Below are 23,369 nucleotides of genomic sequence, written 5' to 3'. Positions count from 1 at the left end.
CTCACCCCTGCGTGGGGTGGGCAAGGGTGCCCGGCCGCTCAGCTCAGGCGGGAGTGCGGGTGAGGCCCGGGGCTTGGGTGCGGGCCGCAGGCAGGGTGCGCTTCCTCGGAGACCCCAGACCCCGTCCCCCCAGCCCCAAGAGCAGAGGGCGGCCAGGCTGGACGCGGCCGAGCAAAGGCCCCAGAGGTGCCTTTCGCTGCAGGTAAGTGAGGCGAGGCGAGGGGGGCAGGAGGCCTGACCGGGGCCTCACTGGCCCCAAGTGAACCGCCTGGACGGGGCGACTGGCCGCTTTGGCCTCAACCCCGCCCCGCCCATCCCCCCCCCCCCCCCCCCCCGGGGCTCTGCCCTCCTCTGCCCTGAGTCCCGACAGCCGCCTCCCGCGCCCCCGTCCTTCCGGCCTCCAGGCCTTAGCTCACACCCAGCGTCCTCCCAGACGGCCCCTCCCCGAGGCCGTTAACTCTAACTTCTCCTCCTTGGGAAGGGGTCCCCCCAACTCCTAGGCGCCTGGCACAGCCCTGGCTCCAAGGGCCCCTCCTTTGTAAAGCTCAGCTCTCCCAGGCAGTCTTGCTACCTCCAGCCTCCCTTGGGGCAACTCAGTGTCCTAGTCCTGCGCCGGCACAGTTTTGCGCTGGATCTGCCCTCGAGGATGCCCTCGTGTGGGAGAAAGACCCAGCGAGAGGGACAGTCCGGCCCCCTGGGGCCAGGGCTGGGCCAGAGGAGGTGACGGGGCGTAGGGGGTGCCCAGAGGTGAGCCAGGAAGGCATCCTGACAGAACTGGGGCTTTGTAGGACGAACAGGAGTCCCCCGGGTCTGAGAGACGGTCGTGGCAGAAATGACATGATCAAGACGTTGAGGAGGAGACGGGAGCACTGAGGCTTCGGGAAATTGTAAGGAAGGCAGATGTGGTGGCGAGAGGATGTGGAGCGGGGGCTACAGATGTGGGGACTTGAAGGACCCTGCTCCCCACTTCCTCTGCCGCGAGATAACAAGGACAGCATCCCTTCTGGGAACAGTCGCGGCGGTGTCAGAAGGGGCCTGACCTGCGCGCCGCCGCCAGCAGCGCCCGAGGCAGTGGGGGCGGGGGAGGGGACCGAGGGGCGCCGGCCAGCTCGTTGGCAGAGGGTACGACGTCCGGGTCGTGAGCTCAGCCCTGTGTCACGTGTGGGGATTACTCAAAAAGTCTTAAAAAAGGGGGGGGGAAACTGAGGCCCACAGGAGGAAACGAGGCAGCAGAGGCCTCGTGCGGGCACGCAGCTCGCGGCCACGTACGTCGGCCTCCTCCGGGCCTCCCTCCGGGCCCGCTCCCGGCCCCCCTCCCGGCCTCCCTCCCCGCCCCGGCCCCGCCCGCCGGCTCAGGCTCAGCTCATCTGCTGGGGAGGACCAGATGGTGGGAACAGAGGCCAGGCTCAGGATGCGCCCCCCGTGGCGGGCTTCCGGTGGGGGCCAGGCAGGCAGTGTCTATTCTTAGCCTCCAAGGCCAAGGGCAGGAAGACGGGGTGGGGGCTGGGGCAGCTTAAGGCACCGGGCGGACCCTGGGGGAGGGCAGGGGGGTGGGGGCGGCTGCGCTGTCTCCACTGACACCCAGCTCCAGGCCGCCAGACATTCGCCCTCTATGGCTCCCAGGGCCACCCCCGGCCCGCAGTCACTGCTCCCCACCCCACCCCACCCCCAGCACCTGCTGCCTCAACCTCTCCCCGCAGCCCCGAGCCGAGCCACAGCCCTGCCCAGCGCCCCTTCTCCCCTTCTCCAGGGAGCCTTCCACGTTCCTTCTGGGGGCCAGACCCCAAGCCCCCCTTGCCGCAGCCTGACCCCTAGGTCGCCCTTGGGGTCCGCACCCCGTGGGGGAGCAGGTGGACACAGGCTGGGGCGCGGTTGGGAGGTGGGATCCTCCCAGCCGGAGACTCCAACCCCGGCTCACACACGTGGCCTCTCTCCGTGAGCCGCTGTGCGGTGCCTGGATGCACACAGCCCGCGCTGGGACCACAGGCAGCAGTGGACCCAGCCTGCGACCCACGGGCGAGCCCCAGACTCAGGCTCGCGCCCAGGGGCCTGCGTGCACCCGGACAGGGGAGCAGATCCGGGATGCACTGGTGCCAACTGCTGGGACGTGCGGGACAGTGGAAGATCGCTCCAGCAGGCGCCACTGATTAGCGATGTCTGTCGGGGGTTGTGAGGGGGCCCCTTCGTGCTGCCCCCAGCTGCGGTGGGCACATGTGAGCTGTGCCAGGCGCTCCTGGGAGCGTACGGTGGGCTTGGGGGCCACCCGTGGCCCTGGAACAGTCTAGGCTGTGCACCCTGGGGGGTGCTGACCAGAGCACCCTCCCCACCCAGGTTCCAGCCGGTCAGATGCACTGGGAGGTGAGGCACTGGGAGGTGAGGCCGGGCGGGCAGAGACGGGAAACCTGGAGCGGGAGGTTCCCGAGGGGCCGCCGCCTCTGAAGTGCTCTGCAGCTTTGTAAAAGGTCGTCTTGCCCGAGCCCTGGCTGGGACGTGTGTGCTGGGCTCACGGGAGATGGTAAGGACATGGCGGCAGGGCAGGGCGGGGCACTCTGCAGCATTTCTGACAGTCTGGAAGTATTCTAAAATAAAGTGTTTATTAAAAAAACATGCAACCTCATGAGTCGACCAATTAAATGAAAATAAGATCTTTCCCCCACCTAAAAAAAGTCTTCGTAGAGAAACCACCTTCGTAGAGAAAACATTTCCAGACAGAACAGGGCGTGTGGGTGGGGCCGTTGGGGGAGCCCGCAGGTGGCCCTTGGTGGGGTGGGGGTCATCCCCCTTAAGGCCAGAAGGAACCGTCTCTGGAACCAAATGTCAGAAGAAACGTTTCTGGGGCAGCATGTGACCGGGTGGTGACTGCACCTGTCAGCCCCGCTGGGCTCAGGCCACACACGGACGCCGAGGCCAGTTTTGAGCCGGCTGGGAGGTGCTCTCCAGGGACATAGCTGTCCCAACATGGGGGGCCCCCAGGCCAGATGGCGTGCCACAGCCGCACACAGAGACCAGGCTCCTGCAGCCACAGAACATCTCAGCCCCCCCCCCCCGCCCCGGGCTCCTGGACCCGACGGCAGATGGTGATGGGTCTTCCTCGCCCACCCGGGGGGCACTGGCCCACACCAGCACTGGGGCCACCTGGGGAGCCAGAGCTCAGGCGCCCCTCAGCAGGCTCTCCTGGACCGTGCCCGGCAGGGGCCCACATCCCTGTGCTGCAGGCCCAGCCAGGCCAGCCAGGGAAGGGGCCAGGGGTGTGAGTCCTGCAGCCGCCCTGGACTTGGTTTCCTGCCCCTCGAGAGCGCCGCTCCCTGTTCCGCACCCTGTTGCACTGACTGTCCCCAGCAGGCTCTGTGGTGAGCCCCCCTGCACCCCCTTCCCACTGGGGAAATTGAGTCTGGTGGAGCGGCAGGCCCAGCCTGAGCTCCCGGGGCCCCTCGCCCGGCCCGGGGAGGCTGCTGGCTCCACCAGACCCCGAGGGGGGCAGCAGATGGTGTGGGAGGAAGGCCCCTGCCGTCACCGCCGGTAGCGGTAGCGCTTGAAGTGGAACCAGAGCTGGAAGATGCCGTTGGCGAACTGGCAGCGGAAGCCGTGCCGGTGGGAGTACTCCCACTCGCGGTTGACGATCTTGAAGGCGATGTCCTCGTAGGGCGGCCCAGCGTGGAAGCGCAGCGTGGCGAAGTCCTTGTTGTCGGGGCACGCCTCCAGGAAGTACTCGGGCGTGGAGCGCTTGTCGATGAGGTCGGGGTAGAAGATGTTGAACTTGTAGCCCTGCACGATCTTGGGCGGCGGGTTATCGAAGTCGTAGTGCGTCTGGTTGTACTTGTTCCACTCGAAGCCCGTGTGCACGCGGTTGAAGAAGCGCGGCTTGCGGGGCCGGTACTTGTCGGCCCACAGGTAGGCCTTGCCCGTCAGCGGCATCTCCACGCTGAACTGCGCCTCGTCCTGGCCCATGCCCTCCTTGGCCCGCCGGAAGAAGATGTCCTCCGCACTCTCGCTGGCGTCGCCTGCGGGCGGGGGTGCGCGTTGGCGGGGATGCGGCAGCCCTGGGCCCCGGCTCCACCGAGAGGTGCACAGAAAGCCCCCCCCTCGCTGCCCCCTGCCCCCGACGCCCGATCTGGGTCATCTCCGCGCGTCCTCCTGGGTGGGCACCGAAGAGCCTGTGGCCAGGAGCGCGGCCAGAGAGCCTGCTGGTGAAAGCCCTGCACGTGAGCCCCGGGCAGGTCCCCACGCCCCTGTACCTGTGACCTGGAGCTGCTGGCGGGACAGCTGCAGGCGCTGCAGGTCCTCGTCGGGCTCCAGCACGTGGGCGTCCAGTGGCAGCTCGTGCGCTGTAAGCAGCCGGGGGCTGTACTTGCCGGCGTCGTAGTCATCCAGGCTCTGCTGGATCAGGTCCTCCTCCATGAGCACGGCCTCCCCGTCCGCCTCACCCTCCACGGGTGCCGCCCCTTCCGCCTCAGGCTCCGCAGAGCCGCCCTCCGAGGAGGGCCCTGGCGGGGTCGGTGCCGGGTCCTCAGGCTCCAGGCTGCACAAGGGAGGAGGCTGGGCTGGGCCAGGCAGCAAGGAGCAAGGTGCTGCCCGGGGACCCACAAGAGGTCCTTGGCTGAGGGGTGGGATGGGGGCCACGGGGTGGCCTACCTGTGGCCAGGGGACGGGGGCTCCTGCTTGAGGATGGGAAACAGAGGCTCGCTCTCCACGCCCTGCTCCTGCTTCAGCTTGTAGAGCTTCTGACGCAGCACGTCCTGGTGGCGCTCTCGGAGCCTGGAACGCAGGCTGCCGGTCACCCCGACACTGGCCGCACAGGGGCCCCTCTCCTCCCCCACGGCCTTTCTTCCGACCCCCTTTGATGGTGAGGGCCTGGAGCCTGGGAGGGCACCAAGGGGTCCCTGCCCAAGCCCTGAGGCTCCAGGCTGTGGAGGGGAGAGGGGCGGGGGGGCGGGGGGAGCCTGCCAGGGTGGGAGTGCTGCAGGGGGCGGGGACCTCTGGGCCAGGGGCCGGGACTCAGAGTGACGACCCTGCCGGGAGCAGCATTCTGCGGTTGGCAAGGGCAGGTCCCCGTTCAAGGGATTCATGCGCCATGTCAGCCACCGAGCCGGGCGGGACAGGGCGCAAGACGCCAGCAGGGGACGAGTGAACTCAGAGACAGCTCTGCAGTTAGCGACAGCCAGGCGCTGTGTTTATGCGGCGCGGCCAAACATGCTGAGAATTTGTACACAGAGGGTGTGGGGTGGGCGGGAGACGGGGGACAGGCGGCCTCCGGGCCCGCCGAGATGCCCGCTGACCCGGGCGAGACGAAGGCCAGGTGCGGCTGGAGGCCAGGCCCGCAGAGGCCCTGCCCGCCGCCCCGGACCCTGACCCCCGACCCCAGGGGCACAGCCTTCCAACTGGGACAGTGAGCGGACGCTCCCCGGGGCCGGCTCCTGGGCCCCACAGAGGCCGGGGGCAGCACTGACCTGGCGCGCGCCATGTGGGCACGGAGCTGCTGCAGGAGGCTCTCCCAGTAGCCCATGTCCAGGTTGGGGCCCCCGGCCCGGATTTTGCCCTCGATGCCCTGGAAGATGACCTGCAGCTGGCTGTACGTCTTCCCCTTGAAGACCGACTGCACGTCAGAGCTGACCGAGGCATTGACCCCCTCTCGCCGCTCTCCTGAAGGGGACGGGACGCTCAGCACGGGCCGGGGTCTGAGCTTTCCCTCTGCCTGTCCCCCTCCTCCCCTGCTCCTGGGGTCCTCCTCCCCGCCTCTGGCTGGATCCTGCTAACACATGAAGTGGACACCAGGCCACAGACCCTGGCTGGGATGGTTCGGACTCTGTGGGCCTGGGGAGCCGGGCAGGTCCTTCAGCGGGCCTGACCCCCGGGCCACGTCCGAGCACCTCAGCCTGGCATGTCTGGCCTGTCACCCCGAAAAACATCTGAAGAACAAGGAGGGATCGCCTGACAGCCCAACTCTTGGGAGCTCAGATCCTGCTCCCGCTCTCGGCCGTGTGATCCTGGGTAGGGGGCTTGCCGCTTCTCGGTCTCCCCGTTCCCCAGGAAGGAGAGCTGCTCATCTCCCAGGCTTTGCAAGAAATCCTGGCGCTGCCCGGAGGGGAGCATGCTCACCACCCCCCACCACGGTCCTGCATCCGTGTTAGCTGGGGGCCCCGGAGGGTGGTGCTGGGTGCTGCGGGCCCCACCCGCTCTGGCACACCCGCCTCCTCGTTGCTCAGCACAGACACCACACCCTGTCGCAGGGCCTTTCCTCCAGCAATGTGACCTTCCCTACCCGTTTGCCTTCCAGATCGCTCCCCTTGGCCCGGATGCCCGATTTGTGGCTTCCCCGGGGCAGGGGCCTTGTGGGGCTTCTCTGCGGAGCCGTGCTGGCCCTCAGGAGTTAGGGTGCAGCTGCTGCTGGGTGCAGAGGGACATGAGCAGAACGTGGTCCCTGCTCAAGACCTGGCTTCTGCTACCCTCCCGCTGGACGGAGTCGTAGCCGGTCAGAGAGGGGCACGAAGGAAGCACGCTCCTCTAGCCAACCAGCGCAGGACCCGGGAAGCAGAGACTCGGCCCCTCTGCACACAGCTGGGCGCCCCAGGTACCCGAGTCTGACCGGCTGAGTCTGCGACGGGCACAGAAACGTTACAGGATCAGAAGTGAATTCAGAGACAGCTCCCAGCCGCCCCTGGGGCCACATCCCGCGCTCGCTCACACAGAACTCACACCACACACAGACTGCGTCCGCCGGCACAGCCCCACACGAGCCAAGCTCCACCTTGTCATGGGTTAAAGTCGGGTCCCAGGTCCAGATGCCCCCTAACACCCAGCTACACGGCCCGGCTGGCTGGAGGCGGGCGCCCGAGTGGCTGTGCCCTGCTGACTGGAGCACTCTGCGGGCAGCACACGGGGAGAACCCACAGGGAACGGTAGTGGGGGACCCGTCGCGGTCACCCACTTTCTACCGCACAGCTACCAACGTGAGAACAAGAGAAGCCCAACTGAACTTGTAAAGACAACGTGTGGCGCTTGACTCAAGGAACGATGGAACTGAGACTGCTTGGAAATGAGGCCGAAGGGAGAAACGGAAAAGCAAAGCTCACCTCAGAGGATGGCTCAGGTGAGGGGGGAGAGCGGGCGGGGACTGGGCGCAGGGCAGCTGTGCGCAGGGGCACAGGGCGGGCCGGCCCCCACTCTTCCCCAGCCGGACGTGCATGACGTCCCAGAACTTCCTGATTCTCGCCAGAAATTACTGGAGGATGCGTCCCACTAAGATGAGGGAGCAAAGTGCCAAAAATGGTGATGTGGGGGGTCACAGTGGGGCTCCAACATGGGCAAGTGAAGGGAACCCCAGGAGGTGGGGGGTGAGGGAGGCAAAGGCCAGTGGTGAGCCTGAATGCCACGACCCTCGGTGACACTGGTCAGTGCAGCTTCTGGTACGTGACAACCACCTACTCGTTTCTCCTCCCGTGATGCTCCCAAACATGTCTTATCATCCCTGGGGGACAAAAAGGACAACCAGGCTCCCAGGAGCAGCCGACTGGCCCAGGTCACTGAGTGGCCTGGTGGCCTGGATCGGCACTCAGGGCCACACCTGCCCAGTCAGTGCCCTTTGGTCCAGAGTTCTATACCCAGCCCCGCTGCCACCGAAGGAAATGCCTCCTCAAGCATCTCCAACAGCAAAGTATTTCCTTTTCCTTCTCCTGAAGTTACTACAGGACGTGCGGAGGGGACGCAAGAAAACAAAGCACCAGTTACAAAGACAAGGAAAGACGTGCCTCCTTCTCCTAAGCAGAGGAAACCAGCCCCAGCCCTGTCTGAGCAACACAGGCGTGGGGGAGGGGAGGCCACCACGCCTGAGAAATAGCAGCAGAGGACGTGCCCAGGATAAGCGCAGAGGAGCCAGGCGTGGTTTGAGGGGCGGCTCGAGGGGTGGAATGCCGTGTTGGTTATAAGCTCCTAGAACAGCGGTTCTCACCCTGGACAATCCTGCCTCCAGGGGACACCAGGTTATGTTTAGGGAGCTCTGTGGCTGTCAGGACGGAGTGTTTCTGACACCGAGTGGGTCGGGGTCCAGCGTCTGTGGTGCTGAGCTCCAGAGTCATGCCCCAGAGGTCATGAGTGTGTGGCCACCTCCAGGGCAAGAACGCACACGGAAAGATCACCAGGTTGAACAGACTAGGGCTCCAGGGGGTTCCCAGACAAGCGGAGCCGAGTCCCACTCTGGTTCAAACACACCAAGCCTCTGGCAAAAACTTGAAACCCAAACAAACAGGCCCCTGCTGGCACCACTCCCAGGGAAGCTGAGCGGCTGAGTGTTTCAAGGAGGCCGGTGGGTGCGCTGGGGGCTCTGAGCCCCCACCCAGTCAGCGTCAGGAGCACCTGCTGCTGCCCCCTGGTGGCTCCCGGAGAGGCCTCGAGAGGGACATGGAGACCCCATGTGGGGAAACTGAAGCAGCAGCGAGGCCAAGGTTCCCTGGGGAGCCACCCAGACGAAGGCAGATCCAGTTATGTGTCCCTCAGAGCACACCGGGCGCTTTCTGGTGACTCTGGCGCCCGTGCTGGGTTACCTGGGCCCTTGCCCGACGCTTCCAGCTTGCGCAGCTTGGCGATCTCATCCTCTGTGATGGTGGTCATGTCCCGCCAGAAGTCTGCGTTCTTGCCCTGCTCCAGCTCCATGTACACCTGGAGGTGGACGTGCAGAGGGGCGAGTTGGCGGAGGGCTATCCCAAGGGCCCGGGTGCAAGGGGCAGGGCCGGGCAGTACCTGGATGTCCTCCAGCAGGTCCTCCATATCCGCTACGGTGAGGCCGTTGAGGAAGGTGTATGGCTCGTGCATCTCCACAGCCAGGTCATCGTCCTCGGCGCTGATGTACTTGGCCAGCAGGTCAATGGGCTTGGCCCGCCCGTCCCGGATGCGGATCTTGGAGCTGCCAAGGAGCAGGGAAGTGGTGTCAGAGCCCAGGACATCATGACCCCCGCTGCCCCTCCTGAAGACCCTACTCTGGAGGGGTGCCAGGGGGAGAGCCTGGCCTGGAGGGGCTGGTGGTCACAGAAGTCTTCGGGAAGGGGGGGTGCCAGGCACAGGAGCAAGGGAGTTGGAAGACGTAAGTAAGCGTGGCATCTGAGGAGCAGCAGGTGGGAGTGGAGCAGGGCAGGGAGGAGCCCACTACCTGGGGTGGGCTGCTGGGGTGGAAGATCCGAAGCCTCACTGCTGTACCCATGGGGACAGGAGTCAGAACCAGGTAGGTCTGAGCCCCTGGGGCTGGCATGGCCAGCAGGCCTCAGGACAGAGGGGCCAGGAGTGGGTTCCTGGCGCACACACACCGGGCCTGGGGTGCTCGTGAGCCCTAGAGCCTCACAGTCCTTGTCTGTGGACCAGGCTGTGGGCTGGAGTAGAGAGGGGTGACCACTCTGGCTTGGGGTCTAGCACTCTGCTCAGCTCCTGTGGCACCACTACATGGAGCGAAGATCACGCAGATGTCTCCTTGGCATGTGACTCAATGGGGGAGACAAGGGGACTCGTCAGTGACAGGCTCAGGGAAGGAAGTGAACAGGAAGCGGCACACACAGCAGGGGTTGGCACCAGAAAGGGGGTGAGGGAGGGACACCCTGAGGCGGCGATGGGTGGAAACCTGAAGGGCAAGGGGAACCAGCCAGGGCAGAAGGCTCCAAGCAGTGCAAACAGCATATACAAAGGCCCTGGGGCAGACAGGGCTCTGTGCGTTTGGGCCCAGAAAGAGGCTGTGGGCAGAGGGAGGTGGAGGCAGCACCGTGCAGGCCTGCCCACGTACCGCAGCTTGGCCTGCTGGAGGTGGAAGTTGTCCTCCTGCTCCTCCCACGTCTTGAAGTGCTCTGCCTCCTTCTCCCGCTGCAGCATCTCCAGCTCCTGCTCCCGCATGGCCTTCTCCCGCTCCCGCTCCAGTCGCAGCTGCTTCACCTGGGGGTGCACGGGGAGGACGTACTCTCTAAGGCCATGGGGGACCCTGAGGTCAGGGGTGGGACTCTATCCCAGGCCTGGCCCCAGCCCACCAGCCCGGGTGTGGACTAGTCAGGAAAGCCTGCTTCAGACAGACACTAGGGCAGACGCACATTCTTTCTGCTGGAAACACAGCAGCCTGCAGCAGCCAGGACCATTTCAGACCTTTAACTGAAGGAAGTTTCTGAGAGTAAAGCCCAGAGCCCATCAAAACCGAGAGATGGAGGGAGACAGTGTGCTGAGACACGGCCTGAACCCCTTGATCCAGCTGTGCCTGAAGCCAACCTCCCCTGGACTTACTGCATAAGCCAGTCAGGTCTCCCTTGACTTAAGCCAGGGTCAGCCAGCGTTTAGGCCCTCACAAGGGAAGGCCTCCTGACCCGCGTAGGCAGGCCCAGGGCAACCCCACCTTCTGCAGCTCTAGACGATTATCCTCCTGGATTCTCTTGTTGCGCTCCTTCAGCTCCTTCTCCTCCAGGTGGCTGATCCCCTTCTTTTCCAGGGCCTGGAAGGGCCAAGCACACGCCCACTGAGCAGAGACGCCTCCGTCCCAGGCACCACCCGCCAAGAATCTTCCATGCCCTCCTCTGTGAGACCCAGATCGAGATCCACCTGGCTGAGTAGCGTCTCTGCAGGTGAGGCCCAGAGAAGTGACCTGTCCACGGCCACACCTCCCTGAGTCCCACTGAAGATGCGGCCCCCTCAGTGCTCCTAGACCCAACACGGCCGAATGCAATGCTCAGAGCAGCCTCCTGCACGGGTGGGACATACACTAACGTGCAGAGGGGAGGCAGCCGCCTGCCCCAGGGACTCTCGGAGGTCTCTCTCAGAAGCACCTCAACATGAGCCCCACTGCCCTGGTTTACACAGGAGCCTAGCTGTGCCAGGTCCGTTTAAGCCCCCAGCAGGTCAGAGGCCCACTGCATGTGGGCAGAGGCAGGACATCGATGGAAGGACTCAGAGAGCACACTTGCCGGGCTCGCTATGAGAGGAACAGCAGTCCCCGGGCTCACAGACCCCTGGGGTGCCATGCAACATGGTCAATGCTTCTTTCCTATCTGCCCCCTCACCCAATGGAGGGTGCTTGGGGCACAGGGGCTGGAGACCCCTCGACCCTGACATCCCCCCCATGATTACTGCCTGAGCCGGGCGCTAAGCCCACACTTACTGACATGCACTCCCCTGGCTCCGAGGGCTGTCAAGGAGGCCCCCAGTGCCCAGGAAAATATGCCCGCAGCAGGACACGGAGCTCAGTGAGGGACCACCCGGCGACGCCCGTGCTGCTCCTTGGCCTCCCCAGCCGCCACACCTATTAGCAGCGACCATACTTGTCACCTCTGTGGCCACAAAGAACAGCAACTGAGGAGCTGGGCAGCCCTGGTTCCAATCACGGCTCTGCCGTTCAGGAGCATAGAGACCGTGGGCCACCAACTCAGTGACCTGGAGCCGACAAGGCCAAGTCAGGGAGAGCCAACACGCAGAGAGCACTGTGAACAACACCCAGCATGGAGTGTGTGTCAACGATTAACATGGTGACTGCCCATGCTGCCAGCCAGCGGTCCTGGGACAAGGAGACAAAACGCATGATGCTGTTGGCCTGTCTAGAGCGGCCTCAGAGGCTGAGCTGGGGTCGACCCCCAACGTGCTGATCACCGGAGGGGCCAATGAAGGCCTCTTGTGGGACAAATCCCCCTAAGCCAGCATGGGGCCCAAGAAAGACCGTTGGGGAAATGCCTGAGCACATGTGTGTGCACACCACCCCACCCCGAACTCATTCATTCCACACCTACCCAGGGTCGAGCGTGCACCAGGCTCTGGGGACAGAGCTTGCCTGGTGGGGCTCACAGTCTGGCAGGAATCGCACGCACGTTATCAATCAGAACCCGCGTTTAGATGTCTGCTTTGCAACGAGACCTTTCTGGACCTGCTTATTCTAACCACAGCCAGAGCACCCCAACACCTGCCTGCCTTCTCTCCTCTGTGCTTTGCTAATCTACTTATTTACAGTCTCCCCCAGATGGCCGGCTCCACAGGCGTCTGTCTCTGCAGCTCACGGATGCATGCTGGGCCTGCACGGTCCCCAGTGCCAGCAGTTGAGTGGCACAGGTTCATGAGTGAAGTGCTAGGAGGGGAGAGGCAGCACTAGGACCTGTGGGACCAAGGGGGCCAACAAGCGGGCCCCGAACAGGGACCAGGTCAGCTGCGATCTGAAGGAACGAGAAAGCAGCAGCCACAGAAAGAGGTAGGAAGTGCTCCAGGCAGAGGTGCGGCGAGGAGCAGGGCCCACGGTGGCGTGGACTCAGTGTGTTCTAGACAAAGGCCTGGAGTGCACATGGTGAGTGGCAGACATCATGGCATCCGACTGTGCCACCTCAGGGGTCCCCCACCCCCCATCCCACCATAGATGGGTGCCGTGTGAGGGTTAACTGCACCCTCCAGAAAGACGCATCCACTTCCCAAGCCCAGAACCTGTGAAGGGGACCTTACATGGAAACAGGGTAGTGTTCAGAGCAGCCTCCTGCACGGGTGGGACATACACTAACGTGCAGAGAGGAGGGACCCCAGATGTAGTGAAATAAGACCAAGTCACGTGGAGTTAGGCTGGGCTCTAAACCAATGACCAGTGTCCTTATACGAAGACACAAAATGGCCACGTGACCGTGATGACAGAGGTTGGGGAAAGCAGCCATGAGCCGACTTCTGAACTAGGAGAGAAAACCTGTGGCTTTAAGTCCTGTGCGCAAGGCCGGGACTGACGGGTGAGTGATCCGCATGTGACTTTCATCTCGACAATGAGACGTCCACAAGACGACTGAGCATCTGTAACTGGAATCCCATCTTGGGCACCCGACGCAGAGAACCTGCTCCCGGTCACGTCTGAGATTAGCCTGGTGTCTTAGGGAAAGTCTTTGGAATTTTACACGGCAAGAAAATTGACTCAGTAAAAGCTGGCAGAAACCAGGGAGCGTGCGCACGGATAAAATACACTCTTAACGGCAAAGTACCACCTGGGAACACGTGCTGCGTGTGCTAAACCACGTCTCTTGAAACAGAAACCGTAAAAGGCATATGAAGCAAACCCATGAGAAAGGAAGGAAGAACCTGCAAAGGATGCGCCACGTGCCGAGGGCGGGAAGAGGCTCACCTTGTTCCAGATGAAGGTGCCCAGGAGATTGTTGTCGCCGAAGGGGTTGTCGGTGTTGGTGTAGCCCATGTACTCCTCCCCCCAGCCCATCTTCTCCCGCTTCTTCCTCTCCTTGGCCTCCTTCTTGGCCAGCCGCCGGGCCCGCTTCTCCTCGGGAGTCTCGAAGGCCTTCATGAGCTCCTCCTGCTGCTTCCGCTCCTCCCGCAGCCGCAGCCGCTCCTGCAAGCTCTGCTGCTGGCTCAGGGCTGCCGCCGCCTCCCGAGGGCTCTGGGAGCGGTCTGGGGAGGCCGAGCTGGATGCCGAGGAGCCCGGGGACCAAGAACGTGTCCGTCGCCGGCGGGCCCATCGGCGCCGCTGCTGCTCCTGCCGTTCCTCATCCGAGTCGGACTGAGAGGACCGGTCCTGTGAGCGCCATCGTGGTGGCAGTGGGCTCGGGCTCGGCCTCCTTCGTCGCTGCCACCTTTCTTCCTCCGAATCTGACCTGTGGAGGGAATCCACAGAGGTGCGCTCACTGCCTGCTGGTCAGTCTCTTGTTTGAGAGATGTTTACCGAGCACCTACTGTGCCAGGCGCTGTTCTAGGTCCTGGGGACACGGCCGTGACCAGCAGTGATACCGACCAAAGGTCGCACCCTTTGGAAGGCTCCCATCAACAAACACGCCACATGACACTAGACAGTGCTAGAAGTCGCAAAGAAGAGTGACTAGGCATTAGGAGATAGAGATCTGAGGAGGCAACTCTGGAGGAAGTGGGGGAAGATGCCACAGGGAGAGAGTCATCCATGAAGAGGGTACAGCAGGAGCAAAGGCCCTGCGGCAGAAATTTACTTGGCATGTTCAAAAAGCAGCAGGAAGCCTGTGTGGCTGGAGCAACGTGAACAAAGGGGAGTAAAGGGAGGGAGTGAGGACAGGGAGGCGGGCTGTGGCCTGGATGGTACAGGAGCTGTAAGTATAGGACACAGAGGATCTGATCTGTCCGAGGTAACAAGAGGGAGCTTACAGGAGAAGTGGTGGCTCAACAGGTCTCATAGGATGGGCCAGAGTGAACTGGAGTAAGACTGGCAGGACCCAAGCACCAGGCAAAGAATACTGTGGACACGAAATGGAATGCACGAGCCCTACTGCAGGGATAGGCTCCTTAATGGTCAGGGGCCTTTGAGTGTGCAGAGGAACAACCGTGTCTCTTCATTTTGTTAAACGCTCCACTTGTTAAGCTCACAAAAAAAAATCTATGCCACGGGAACCAATTATTTTAGAGTCCCTGTAGGCAAACTACACACTTGATCAGATTTTTTTTTTTAAAGATTTTACTTATTTATTAATGAAAGACACAGAAAGTGGGGGGGCAGAAGGAGAAGCAGGCTCCATGCAGGGAGCCCGATGTGGGACGCGATCCCAGGACCCCGGGGTCATGCCCTGGGCCGAAGGCAGGTGGTAAACTGCTGAGCCACCCAGGAATTCCCCCTTGATCAGATTTTCATAAACAACCCAACTTGAACTCGGTATCCAGGATGGCTGATTCTCCTGAGTAACTCGAATACCAGGAAACAGCAAATATGAGAGATGCACAGAAGACTGACTGCTGTCCGTGAACCAGTGCAGGAAACACCAACCCCAGGGGCTCACACCAGAGCCAGCAAACTCTCTCTGTAAATGGCCAGATGGTCGAGGACACAGTCTGCTGCTCTGCTGGTGTAGGGAAATAGTAGCTCGGACAGACAGGAACTAATGGGCATGGGTGGGTCCCAGTAAGTTTTTACTTCTGCACCCCAAAACTTGGACGCATTCAAGTACCCCATAAAATTTTCACGTCTCATGAAATACTTTTCTTTTCCCCCCCTCACCATTTAAAAACGTAAAAACCAAGGGCACCTGGGTGGCTCCGTCGGTTAAATGTCTGCCTTCGCTTCAGGTCATGATCCTGGGGTCCTGGGATCAAGCTCCGTGTTGGGCTCCCTGCTCAGCGGGGAGTCTGCTTCTCCCTCCTCCACTCCCCCCTGCTCATGCACGTACCTACGCGCTCTCTAATAAATGAAGAAAATCTTTAAAAAGACATGTATAAACCATTCTCGCTTCACAAGCGGCAGGCTGCACACCCTGCTTTAAACCCTGTCTGCACTACTTCCGTTCTGCTTCTTATAACTTCTCGGCAGCCTGCGGTTGCAATGATCTTAGGAGCCTCAGAAAAGAAAAACTTTCTCGAAGCTAGAGGGCCATCAGCCACTTCTGACTACAGCCACTGCGGCTACTACGGTGTGAACAGGCCGGAGGGACGGGAGACAAGGCGTGCTGGGAGAGGCCCCATGGACATCTTCGGTACGGAGAGGAGCACACGTGGGCCACACTGGGGCAGGGACTGGCCCGACGGTCACAGCCAGGCAGGCGGTTAGTCAGCACTGGGACCGAGATCGGGAAGTCAGTCCCCGGCACCGTCGGGTCCCTTTGTGCAGGAGCAGCCTGAAGCCAAGCCTGGAGAGCGGAGAGGTGTCCCATTCCCCCCCGAACCCGCTTTTTAAAGCTCGTATTTATTCATTTGGCAGAGAAAGTGAGCACAAGCAGAGGGAGGGGGTGTGAGGCTCCATCCCAGGACCCGGCCATCACGACCTGAGCCGGAGGCAGAGCACTTAACCAAGGGAGCCACCCAGACGCCCCAGGCGTCCCCTTTCCAAAAAGACGGGACTGCGGGCCTCGGAGAAGCGGAGACCCAGGTCCTAGAAGTCGGCCCAGGCCTGCCACCTGTCGCCAGCAGTTCTTCTGTCTGGCGCCCACTCCGGCGGCAAGAGCTGTCAGGCGGCAAGAGCTGTCACCTCCACTTAGGAATCCCTCTCGAGTGTGCCTCCCACCGCCTCCCTCCGTTGCCCAGACGACCGAACCACCTTCCTCCTCCCCGCTGTCGCTCCTGCCAGCCTCCTCCGTCCCTTTCCCACGCGAAAACCGGCGGAAAGTTCCACAAAGTAAGTCAGGCCACGTCGCTCTCTTGCTCAGAATCCCTCCCTGGCTTCGTGCTTCCCTCCCAGTAGCGACCGAACCTCTCACCGCGGCGCAAGGACGGCCGGGTGGGCTCTCGGCTCTCGGCTCTCGGCCGGACCGCGCCGCCCAGCCCGCCCCCGCCTGCTCGCGGCGCTCCCACTGTCCCCTCCGACCCCCGGGACGCCTGGGGCGCCTCTCGCTCTGCTGTCGCTGCCCAACCGACACCCGCAGCCGGACGCCGCCTCCTCCAGGAAGCCCTCACGGACTAATTCCGGGATCCCCGGCTCCCCAGCGCCGTCCGCGCAGCGAGCCCACCTGCGCTCCCGGCTCTGCCGCCTCCGCCTGCGCCGTACTTCGTCGTCCCGGCGCCGGCGGCTTCGCCGTCCATGGCTCCCGCTTCGACTTCGGCTCCGACTCCCGCTCCGTTGCCTGCGGCGCCTGCGACCAGCCGACCGCGAGCGCGAGCGTGTGTCCCGACCCATCAGCTGAGACGGCGGCGGCAGCGCTGACACAATATCCGGGGCCTGCGCCGGGGGCCTTCCTCCCCTGCGGCGCGCGCCAGGCTGCCCCGCCCGCGCCTGAGCCGAGGGAAGGAAACCTGTGTCGCTGTCCCGTCCCGCCGGGACTCCGGCGCCCCGTCACCTCTCCACTGCCCTCAAGTGTGGCCCGTGTTTCGGCCTCCGGCCAGGCCTCCGTCTCCAGGGTGGAGGACTCGCCCTTTAGGCAGTATTAGGGGCAGCTCCATGTGGGTCCTCGCGCCTTGGTGGGGGGGGCCCGGGGGCCGTGGGCGGAGCCAGAGCGAACCCGGAACAGCGAGGGGGGCGGAGCCTGGGAGGCGGGGCCCGGGAGGGGGCGGGGCCTCGGGGGCGGGGCCAAAGCGGAGGCGCGCCGCGCCCGCGAGATCTCGGGGCCCGTGCAGGCGGGCAGGGTGCGACATCGTGGGTTCGAGTCCAGGCTGCTCACCGGGGAGACTGACGGACTCCAGGTCGGAGACTGAAAAGTCTCGAAGCTGGGCTGACCTTTGAGAGTTACCCTCATGCTCCATCGCCCGCAAAGATGGGGAAACTGAGGCTCAGAGATGGAAAGTCAGTTTAAGAAACAGTAGTCCCCCCGGCCCCAGCCCCGATGAGGCAATATGGAGCTGGGATCTGAACTAGGTGGTGCGGTTTTGTTCTGTGGGTGCTGGGGAGTCACAGGAGCGCTTTGAGCAGGGAGAGGGGTGTGTGTGTGGGTGCTGGTTGTTAGGTGGGGTCCCTGAGGGACTGGTGGCCCAGGAAGGACCAGGGCAGGTAGAGCTGGAAGACCCCGAAGTCCCTGCTCCAAGCTCCCGCAGCCCACCCCAGAGGATGGTACTTCGTGTTCTAGTTTAAGCTCTTCAAATGTTTATCTTTACAACTTCATGACCTCACCCTAAATGCTAGTTTGCACTCTGCTTCGTGCCAAGGCGCTGGGTGGGGTGGGTGGTGCAGAAGACTTCCCGAAGACCGTCTCCTGCCACCCTCCGTAACAAGCCAGCTTATCAGGATGTGGATGAAACCCAAAGGGCCCTGTGACTCTCAAAATGCAGATGCATCTTTGAGAGTACGGAATACTCTCTGGACGTGACGGTAAACGTGCTGCAGCTCATCGGCATGTCCAGGTTCTAAGTGAGCTGTGCTGTTCCGCATCAGGATGAAACTGGGCGTCCAGTGGCCTGCTCACAGATGGGATCTTACTTTCAAAGCAGCGTTTCTCCAGTTGGGAATCCTGGAGAAATATTTTCCCCTTAAAAGGGGTCCATGCATTCATTACTCAATTTGAGCAATGCTGGCGGAACAAATACAAACTTTGGCAAGTTTGTTCTTTTGAGCTGGGCTGATGTCAGAAATTTTTCAGTTTCCTGAGCTGAACTGGAACCCAAAGCAGGCCACAGCTATTAAGGCATTAGGTCCTGTTATTTTTTTTTATTTTTAAATTGCTTTTTTTTTAAAGATTTATTTATTTATTCATGATAGACATAGAGAGAGAGAGAGAGAGAGAGAGGCAGAGACACAGGAGGAGGGCGAAGCAGGCTCCGCCAGGAGCCCGACGTGGGACTTGATCCCGGGAGCCCAGGATCGCTCCCTGGGCCAAAGGCAGGCGCCAAACCGCTGAGCCACCCAGGGATCCCCGGTCCTGTTATTTTAAATCTGACCAAAGTTTCTTTCTGTTCTCCTTCAAAGTCAGTCCTTAAATTCCCCAGCCAACCACCAGAACGTACGGAGGCAGAGAGAGAGAGGGTGATGCTTATTACCCGATTTTATTAGAGAGAACTCTTCAACGTAAAAAGGAGGAGGGGCGGTAGGGAGGATAGGGGCCGGGGGGCTGCATATGTTATTTGGGGCCAGCAGGACTGCACAGTTACAGAGGTGCCCATGGCTCTGGGTTTGAAAGAGACGGCGTTCTGTGCCTGATGAGGCCGCGCTCCAGATTGTCACACCCCAGACCACGGGGGCTGAGCACACGGAACCCCCAGAGAGAATTAAGACACACGAGGTTTGCAGTTTCATTGTGTTGAAATCAGTTCGACCATAAAAACGACATTGGGGGCGGGGACAGGCAATGCAACTGAGCCACCAGAGAAAAGGCGGTGGAGGGCGCTGGCCCGGGGAGCAGACCGAGGGGCTGCAGCGACAGTACCATGGCAAGGGACCCCACCGGGAGTATTGCACTGAGCCAAGTGGTGGAGGGAGGGGCGAGGGGAGGCGGGAGGACGGAGGCTGGAGGCTGGAGGCTGGCAGGGGCTCTCAGGAAGTTGCACCTTGTCAGTCTCAGGAAATGCCTTTTGTTTTCACAGCACAGCAATCCAGACGGTGCCCAGGCTCTCATCTCTCAGGGACAGCAGCCATCTCAGGGACAGCAGCCATCGGGGATGAGCCATGAAGGAACTCAGATTTCTATGCTGGGGGTGGGCACAGCTGGGTGGGTCCAGGGCTTTCCTGGGATGGGGAAGGGGGGTAGGGGGTGGAGCCTGGGAAAGGCCCTGAATTTTGCTACACATTATAAATAAGGTCTTGCCTTCCTGCCCCCACCCCCCACCCCCGGAACATAATAAGCAAACACTCCCACCGGCACAGTCTGCAGACCACGTTTAGCATCCACGTGACAGTTCTCTGAAAAGGGACAAAGAAAGCAACCAACACAAAACAGGTCTCCAAAGGGGTCTCTGGGACCTAACACAAAAATAGAAACATCATGATATCCAGGACGTCTGCAAATTTCTCTCAAGTGTCAGCATCTAAGTGATGCCTTTGTTTCGTGATTCAATTAGGAAAGCCCGCGGGGACCAGAAGGGCTCCCCTCCTGTCTCCTAAAGCTCCAGGTGTCTGTCAGTGTCCTGTGTCCAGGGCACACTGCTCCAGGAGGACTGTGCCTGCTGCTCTGGTCATCCCCACAGAACTCACAATGTGCCTGAACATCCGACCTTTGGGGGCCGGGAGGGGACTCCCAATGCCGGCTTTTGGATGACATAGTTGTCCCTGTCAGTCACCAAGGCCTGAGATACCCCTTCAGACCTCCGTCTGCTCAGTCGCCACCTTCCTTGGCGAGAAGGGGTAGGGATGTGCTGACGACTCACAGCATGCAGCCAGGGCACCTGCAGAGATGCTGATCTGAAATCCAGGTAAGGACGCTTTCTGCCTCTGGACAAAGGCTCCTTGGGCAAGAGGGGGAGGACATCACTTTGCTTCTAATTGGGAACACCCACGGGCTTGTTCTGACGGATCCTCTCAGGATTGCCTTCTCTCAGGGCCGCACGCTGGCACATTCCCTGGCAGCTCTGGACCGATGGCAGCCAGGCCAACAGGCTCCCTCCAGGCACAAGAAAAGAGCCAGGCGAGGGGAGATGAGGGACACAGAAAATCAATCTCCTGGATCAGTAGGTTTTCCACCAGGAAGGCAAGGGCTGGGAGAAATTCTTCCAGAAGGCACAGCTTCTGCTCCAAGCCAGCTCCCAGCTCCTCCCAAGCAAGCCAGTGGGGGGCAGAGCGGTTAGGGGGAAGACCATCCCCGCCATGCCACCTCTCAGGAGGTGGGAGTGCATTTCTGTGGGGACAGGATGGACCCTGCCATGCTGTTGGTGCCCACAGTGACACAGCGAGCTCTCTGAGCCCAAGGGGGGGGGGGGGCTGCCCCTGCTGAGGACAACAAACCGGAAAAAAATTTATTTTTCATGAGGAATTTTGTCTCCTATCCTTTAACTTGCGTTCATGTCAGCATCTTAAAGAGAAAGCCCAAAGCCCATCCCAGGCCTGGAGGAGCATCTCTTACTGGACAGCCGAGCAGCGTGAGCACGGGAGGGCCCCTGCTCCAGGACCGGCTCTCGGCAAGTCCCACGGCCTGAGGGCCCAGCGCGCCTCCCCGGCTCAGGCCCTCTTCCAGACACTGAGCAGGCCACGCCGGGAGCACAGACAGGCCCACAGTCCTGAGCTCCGGCGAGAGGGGTGGCCCCCGGCCATACCTGCTCATGAGTCACCTGGCAGGTGAGGTGGTGGGAAACAGACTCGTAGAGGTTACAGGCTTCGGCAGGGTGGAGAGTCGCCCCCGGACCACTGGTCAGCCACCTCCAAGGTCGGATGTCCAGTGCCTGGCCCGGAAACCTGAGCCCATGGGCTGCGGGTGGGGGCCCTTCCTTCCTCTGCATCCCGTCCAAGTGTGAAAGAGCCTCGGAGTGTGGATTTCAGCCGGGGGGGGCACGGCCCCCCGAGCCCACAGGCCTTGTTCCCTCCGGGAGACACATGCAAGCACAGCAAAGAACCACAAAGTGCAGTGGACTTTCTTCTTTTCCCGTGACACGTCCTTTTTTTTTTTTTTTTTTTTTATCTTTTTCTAAAAAAGCACACGTGTGCTGCTGTCTTTGTGCAAAGAGTAAGGACCCAAAATAAATACATGATCGGACACTCAGGGAGGTTCACAGTCTCACAGGCATAGGTAGTTGACGGGAGCGGCGGCGGCGGCCGGCGTGCAGCCAGGTCCTGCGGGCGGGCCTCCGGGGAGCAGCCGGGGCGGCGGCGGGCGCTCGGCTCCGGGTCGGTGACTGCATAGGAATTACTGCGGAAGGCAAGAGGGTGGCTGAGGGGTGGAGGGGTGGGGCGGGACCCCCAGCTGCTGCCCTCCTCCCCCCCCCCCCCCCGCTGTCTCCCCCTTGGTCCTGGGCAGGTGGCCAGGCGGGGCCAGGCGGGGTTAGGTGGGGCCAGGTGGCCAGGAGAGGCCAGGTGGGACCAGGTGGGGCCAGGTGGGGTTAGGTGGGGCCAGGGGTGGTCAGGTGGGGTCAGGTAGGGCCAGGCGGGGCCAGGCGGGGCCAGGTGGCCAGGCGGGGTCAGGCGGGGCCAGGTGGGGCCAGGTGGGGCCAGGTGGCCAGGCGGGGTCAGGCGGGGTCAGGCGGGGTTAGGTGGGGCCAGGTGGCCAGGAGAGGCCAGGTGGGACCAGGTGGGGCCAGGGGGGGTTAGGTGGGGCCAGGGGTGGTCAGGTGGGGTCAGGTAGGGCCAGGCGGGGCCAGGTGGGGCCAGGTGGGGCCAGGTGGCCAGGCGGGTCAGGCGGGGCCAGGTGGGGCCAGGTGGCCAGGCGGGGTCAGGTGGCCAGGCGTCAGGTGGCCAGGCGGGCCGGGCAGGCCGTGCGCTGGCCCGAGGCCGAGCGGGGCGCACTTACGGTGTCGCTCTCGCCGTCGGAGGCTGGGTGGGCGTGCGCGCTATAGTGAAGCGGGGAGTACACCCAGCTCCTCTCATCGGTGGGCTGGGCGGGCGGGCGGGCGCGCGTGCAGGAAGGGCGCAGAAGAGCAGGGGTGCGAGGAGGCGCGACAGAGGCGACAGGGAGGAAGGAAGAAACAGAAATAAAGGAGGCGGACCCCAACGCGGACGACGAGGCGGCGGCTCAGCCCCTGGCCCCGGCGGGCCCTCCCCCCACCCGGACGGCTCCGGGCCAAGGGCGAGCGGGGCAGCGCGGGGCGGGCGGCAGGAAGCGGAGCGCAGGGTGCAGCGGAGCTGGGGGGGGCGCTTTGCTTGCTGTCCCTGTCCCCTCCCCCCTGCTCAGCCCCCGCCCGGGGGGTGGCACCCAGGCTCGGGTCCTGCCTCCTGTGTGGCCACCGGGGCCGCCCCTCCACCGAGGGTCCTGGGTGATGAGGGCAGTCGGGTTGCAGGTGGAGCCCATTTCCTCATGTTGGGGGCGGGAGAGGGGGCGACCAAGGCGCGGGCCACCCAGAGAGCCAGCCACAGGGGGTGGGCCGCTCTTCTCCCGGCTCAGGGGAGGGGTCCGTCCCCGTTCTGGGTCAGACTCGGGGGGGGGGCGGGGGGGGCAGGGTGCACCTTCCTCCGGCACCCACACCTGTCCCTCCTGGGTCTGTTCTCAGCACCAGAACCCCTGCAGATCCCTTCTCCCTCTTCCTCCTCTTTCCTGGGGATCCCCACCCCCAGTCTGCAGCGCCCTTGCTCCACCTCTGCCCTGGCTAAACCCGCGGAGGCCACAACCCGAAGAGCCCCCAGACCTGCCCCTCCTCAGTCGGGTCACAACCACGAGCCTCAGCTCTGCAGGGGCGGCTTCTTCAGAGCCTCCTGAAGGACAAGTACGAGCACGCGACCTCCAGGCTCTCTGGGTGAACCCAGGACCCCCCTGACCTTGCTGCCCTTCAAGGCCCCCACTGCCTCTCCCCACCTCTGTGTCCCCTCCATCCCGCCCTCCTACAGCTCTGGCTGCAGAACCTGCCCTCACAGGCCAGACCACCGGCACTGGCACCAGGCGCCTGGCCCAGGGCCACATCCCCCTGAAGGCCGTCCATCAGCGGGCAGCCTGGCACAGAGAGGCGCATAGGCCCTGCTCACCGCTTGGTGGTCACAGCACACCCCGCCCGGCCCCCACCCCAGCCGGCTGGAACCGGTAGTCCGGGAGCATGGGGCGAGGCCTCTTTTGGGGCTGCTCATGCCCAGTGTCCAACACAGGGCAGCTGCAGCACACATTCGATGCCAGGGCAGCTGCCCCTCTAGGACAAGAATGTGGGACAAAAGAATCTCCATCTGAACTCTGCAAAGAGCTGGCCTCAGGGGAAGGAGGGATCGCGGGCAGCAGGATCCAGAACTCTGCGATGACCCCACTGAAGTGGGGCCAAGGACACATCCTCCCCAGGCCCTAGGGTCTGTGCCCACTCACCTAGCCCTCACACTTGCTTCCGTTGTGCCCTCTATGGAGGCCCCCTCCTCTTCCTGCCTCCCCACATCCTGAGTGTTTCCTGGTCCGGGTCAACCCCTCTCCAGGCAGCCTCTGCAAATCACTTCCCCAGGGGGCCTCAGGGCCTGCTGTGTATCC

The 23,369-nt window shown here is 62.7% G+C and overlaps 2 protein-coding genes across 15 annotated transcripts in view; both read right to left on the bottom strand.

Annotated features, from left to right (window-relative positions):
- Positions 1-2,575: 2,575 nt before the first annotated feature.
- CACTIN (cactin, spliceosome C complex subunit) lies at positions 2,576-16,580 on the bottom strand. Its single transcript, XM_072787855.1, has 10 exons — positions 16,374-16,580; positions 13,091-13,571; positions 10,355-10,450; positions 9,761-9,906; positions 8,734-8,896; positions 8,538-8,652; positions 5,448-5,640; positions 4,633-4,755; positions 4,236-4,519; positions 2,576-4,001 (listed from the first exon to the last, which is right to left on the bottom strand). Exons 1-10 carry the CDS (start codon positions 16,538-16,540, stop codon positions 3,511-3,513), a joined length of 2,259 nt encoding a protein of 752 aa, XP_072643956.1. The 5' UTR covers positions 16,541-16,580; the 3' UTR covers positions 2,576-3,510.
- Positions 16,581-18,317: 1,737 nt separating this feature from the next.
- Positions 18,318-23,369, bottom strand: part of PIP5K1C (phosphatidylinositol-4-phosphate 5-kinase type 1 gamma) — a 62,239-nt gene continuing 57,187 nt past the window's right edge. For 11 of the 14 annotated variants that reach the window (XR_012012433.1, XM_072787839.1, XM_072787828.1 and 8 more), the window contains 2 exons: positions 21,723-21,806; positions 18,318-21,125 (listed from right to left, as the gene is read on the bottom strand). Coding sequence is in view for 11 of the 14 variants with exons in the window: in XM_072787839.1 (XP_072643940.1) it covers positions 21,123-21,125; positions 21,723-21,806 (87 nt within the window). In the remaining 3 variants the exon portion in view is untranslated. Of the gene's footprint in view, positions 21,126-21,722; positions 21,807-23,369 lie in introns of those variants that run through there. The other 3 variants (XM_072787830.1, XM_072787841.1, XR_012012434.1) reach the window with 2 other exon arrangements.

The sequence above is a fragment of the Canis lupus genome, chromosome 19, assembly GCF_048164855.1.
Source record: "Canis lupus baileyi chromosome 19, mCanLup2.hap1, whole genome shotgun sequence".
In the NCBI taxonomy this organism is placed as follows: Eukaryota; Metazoa; Chordata; class Mammalia; order Carnivora; family Canidae; genus Canis; species Canis lupus.
Note: the sequence above shows the minus strand (reverse complement) of the source record. Positions and strands in the feature narration are given on the sequence as shown.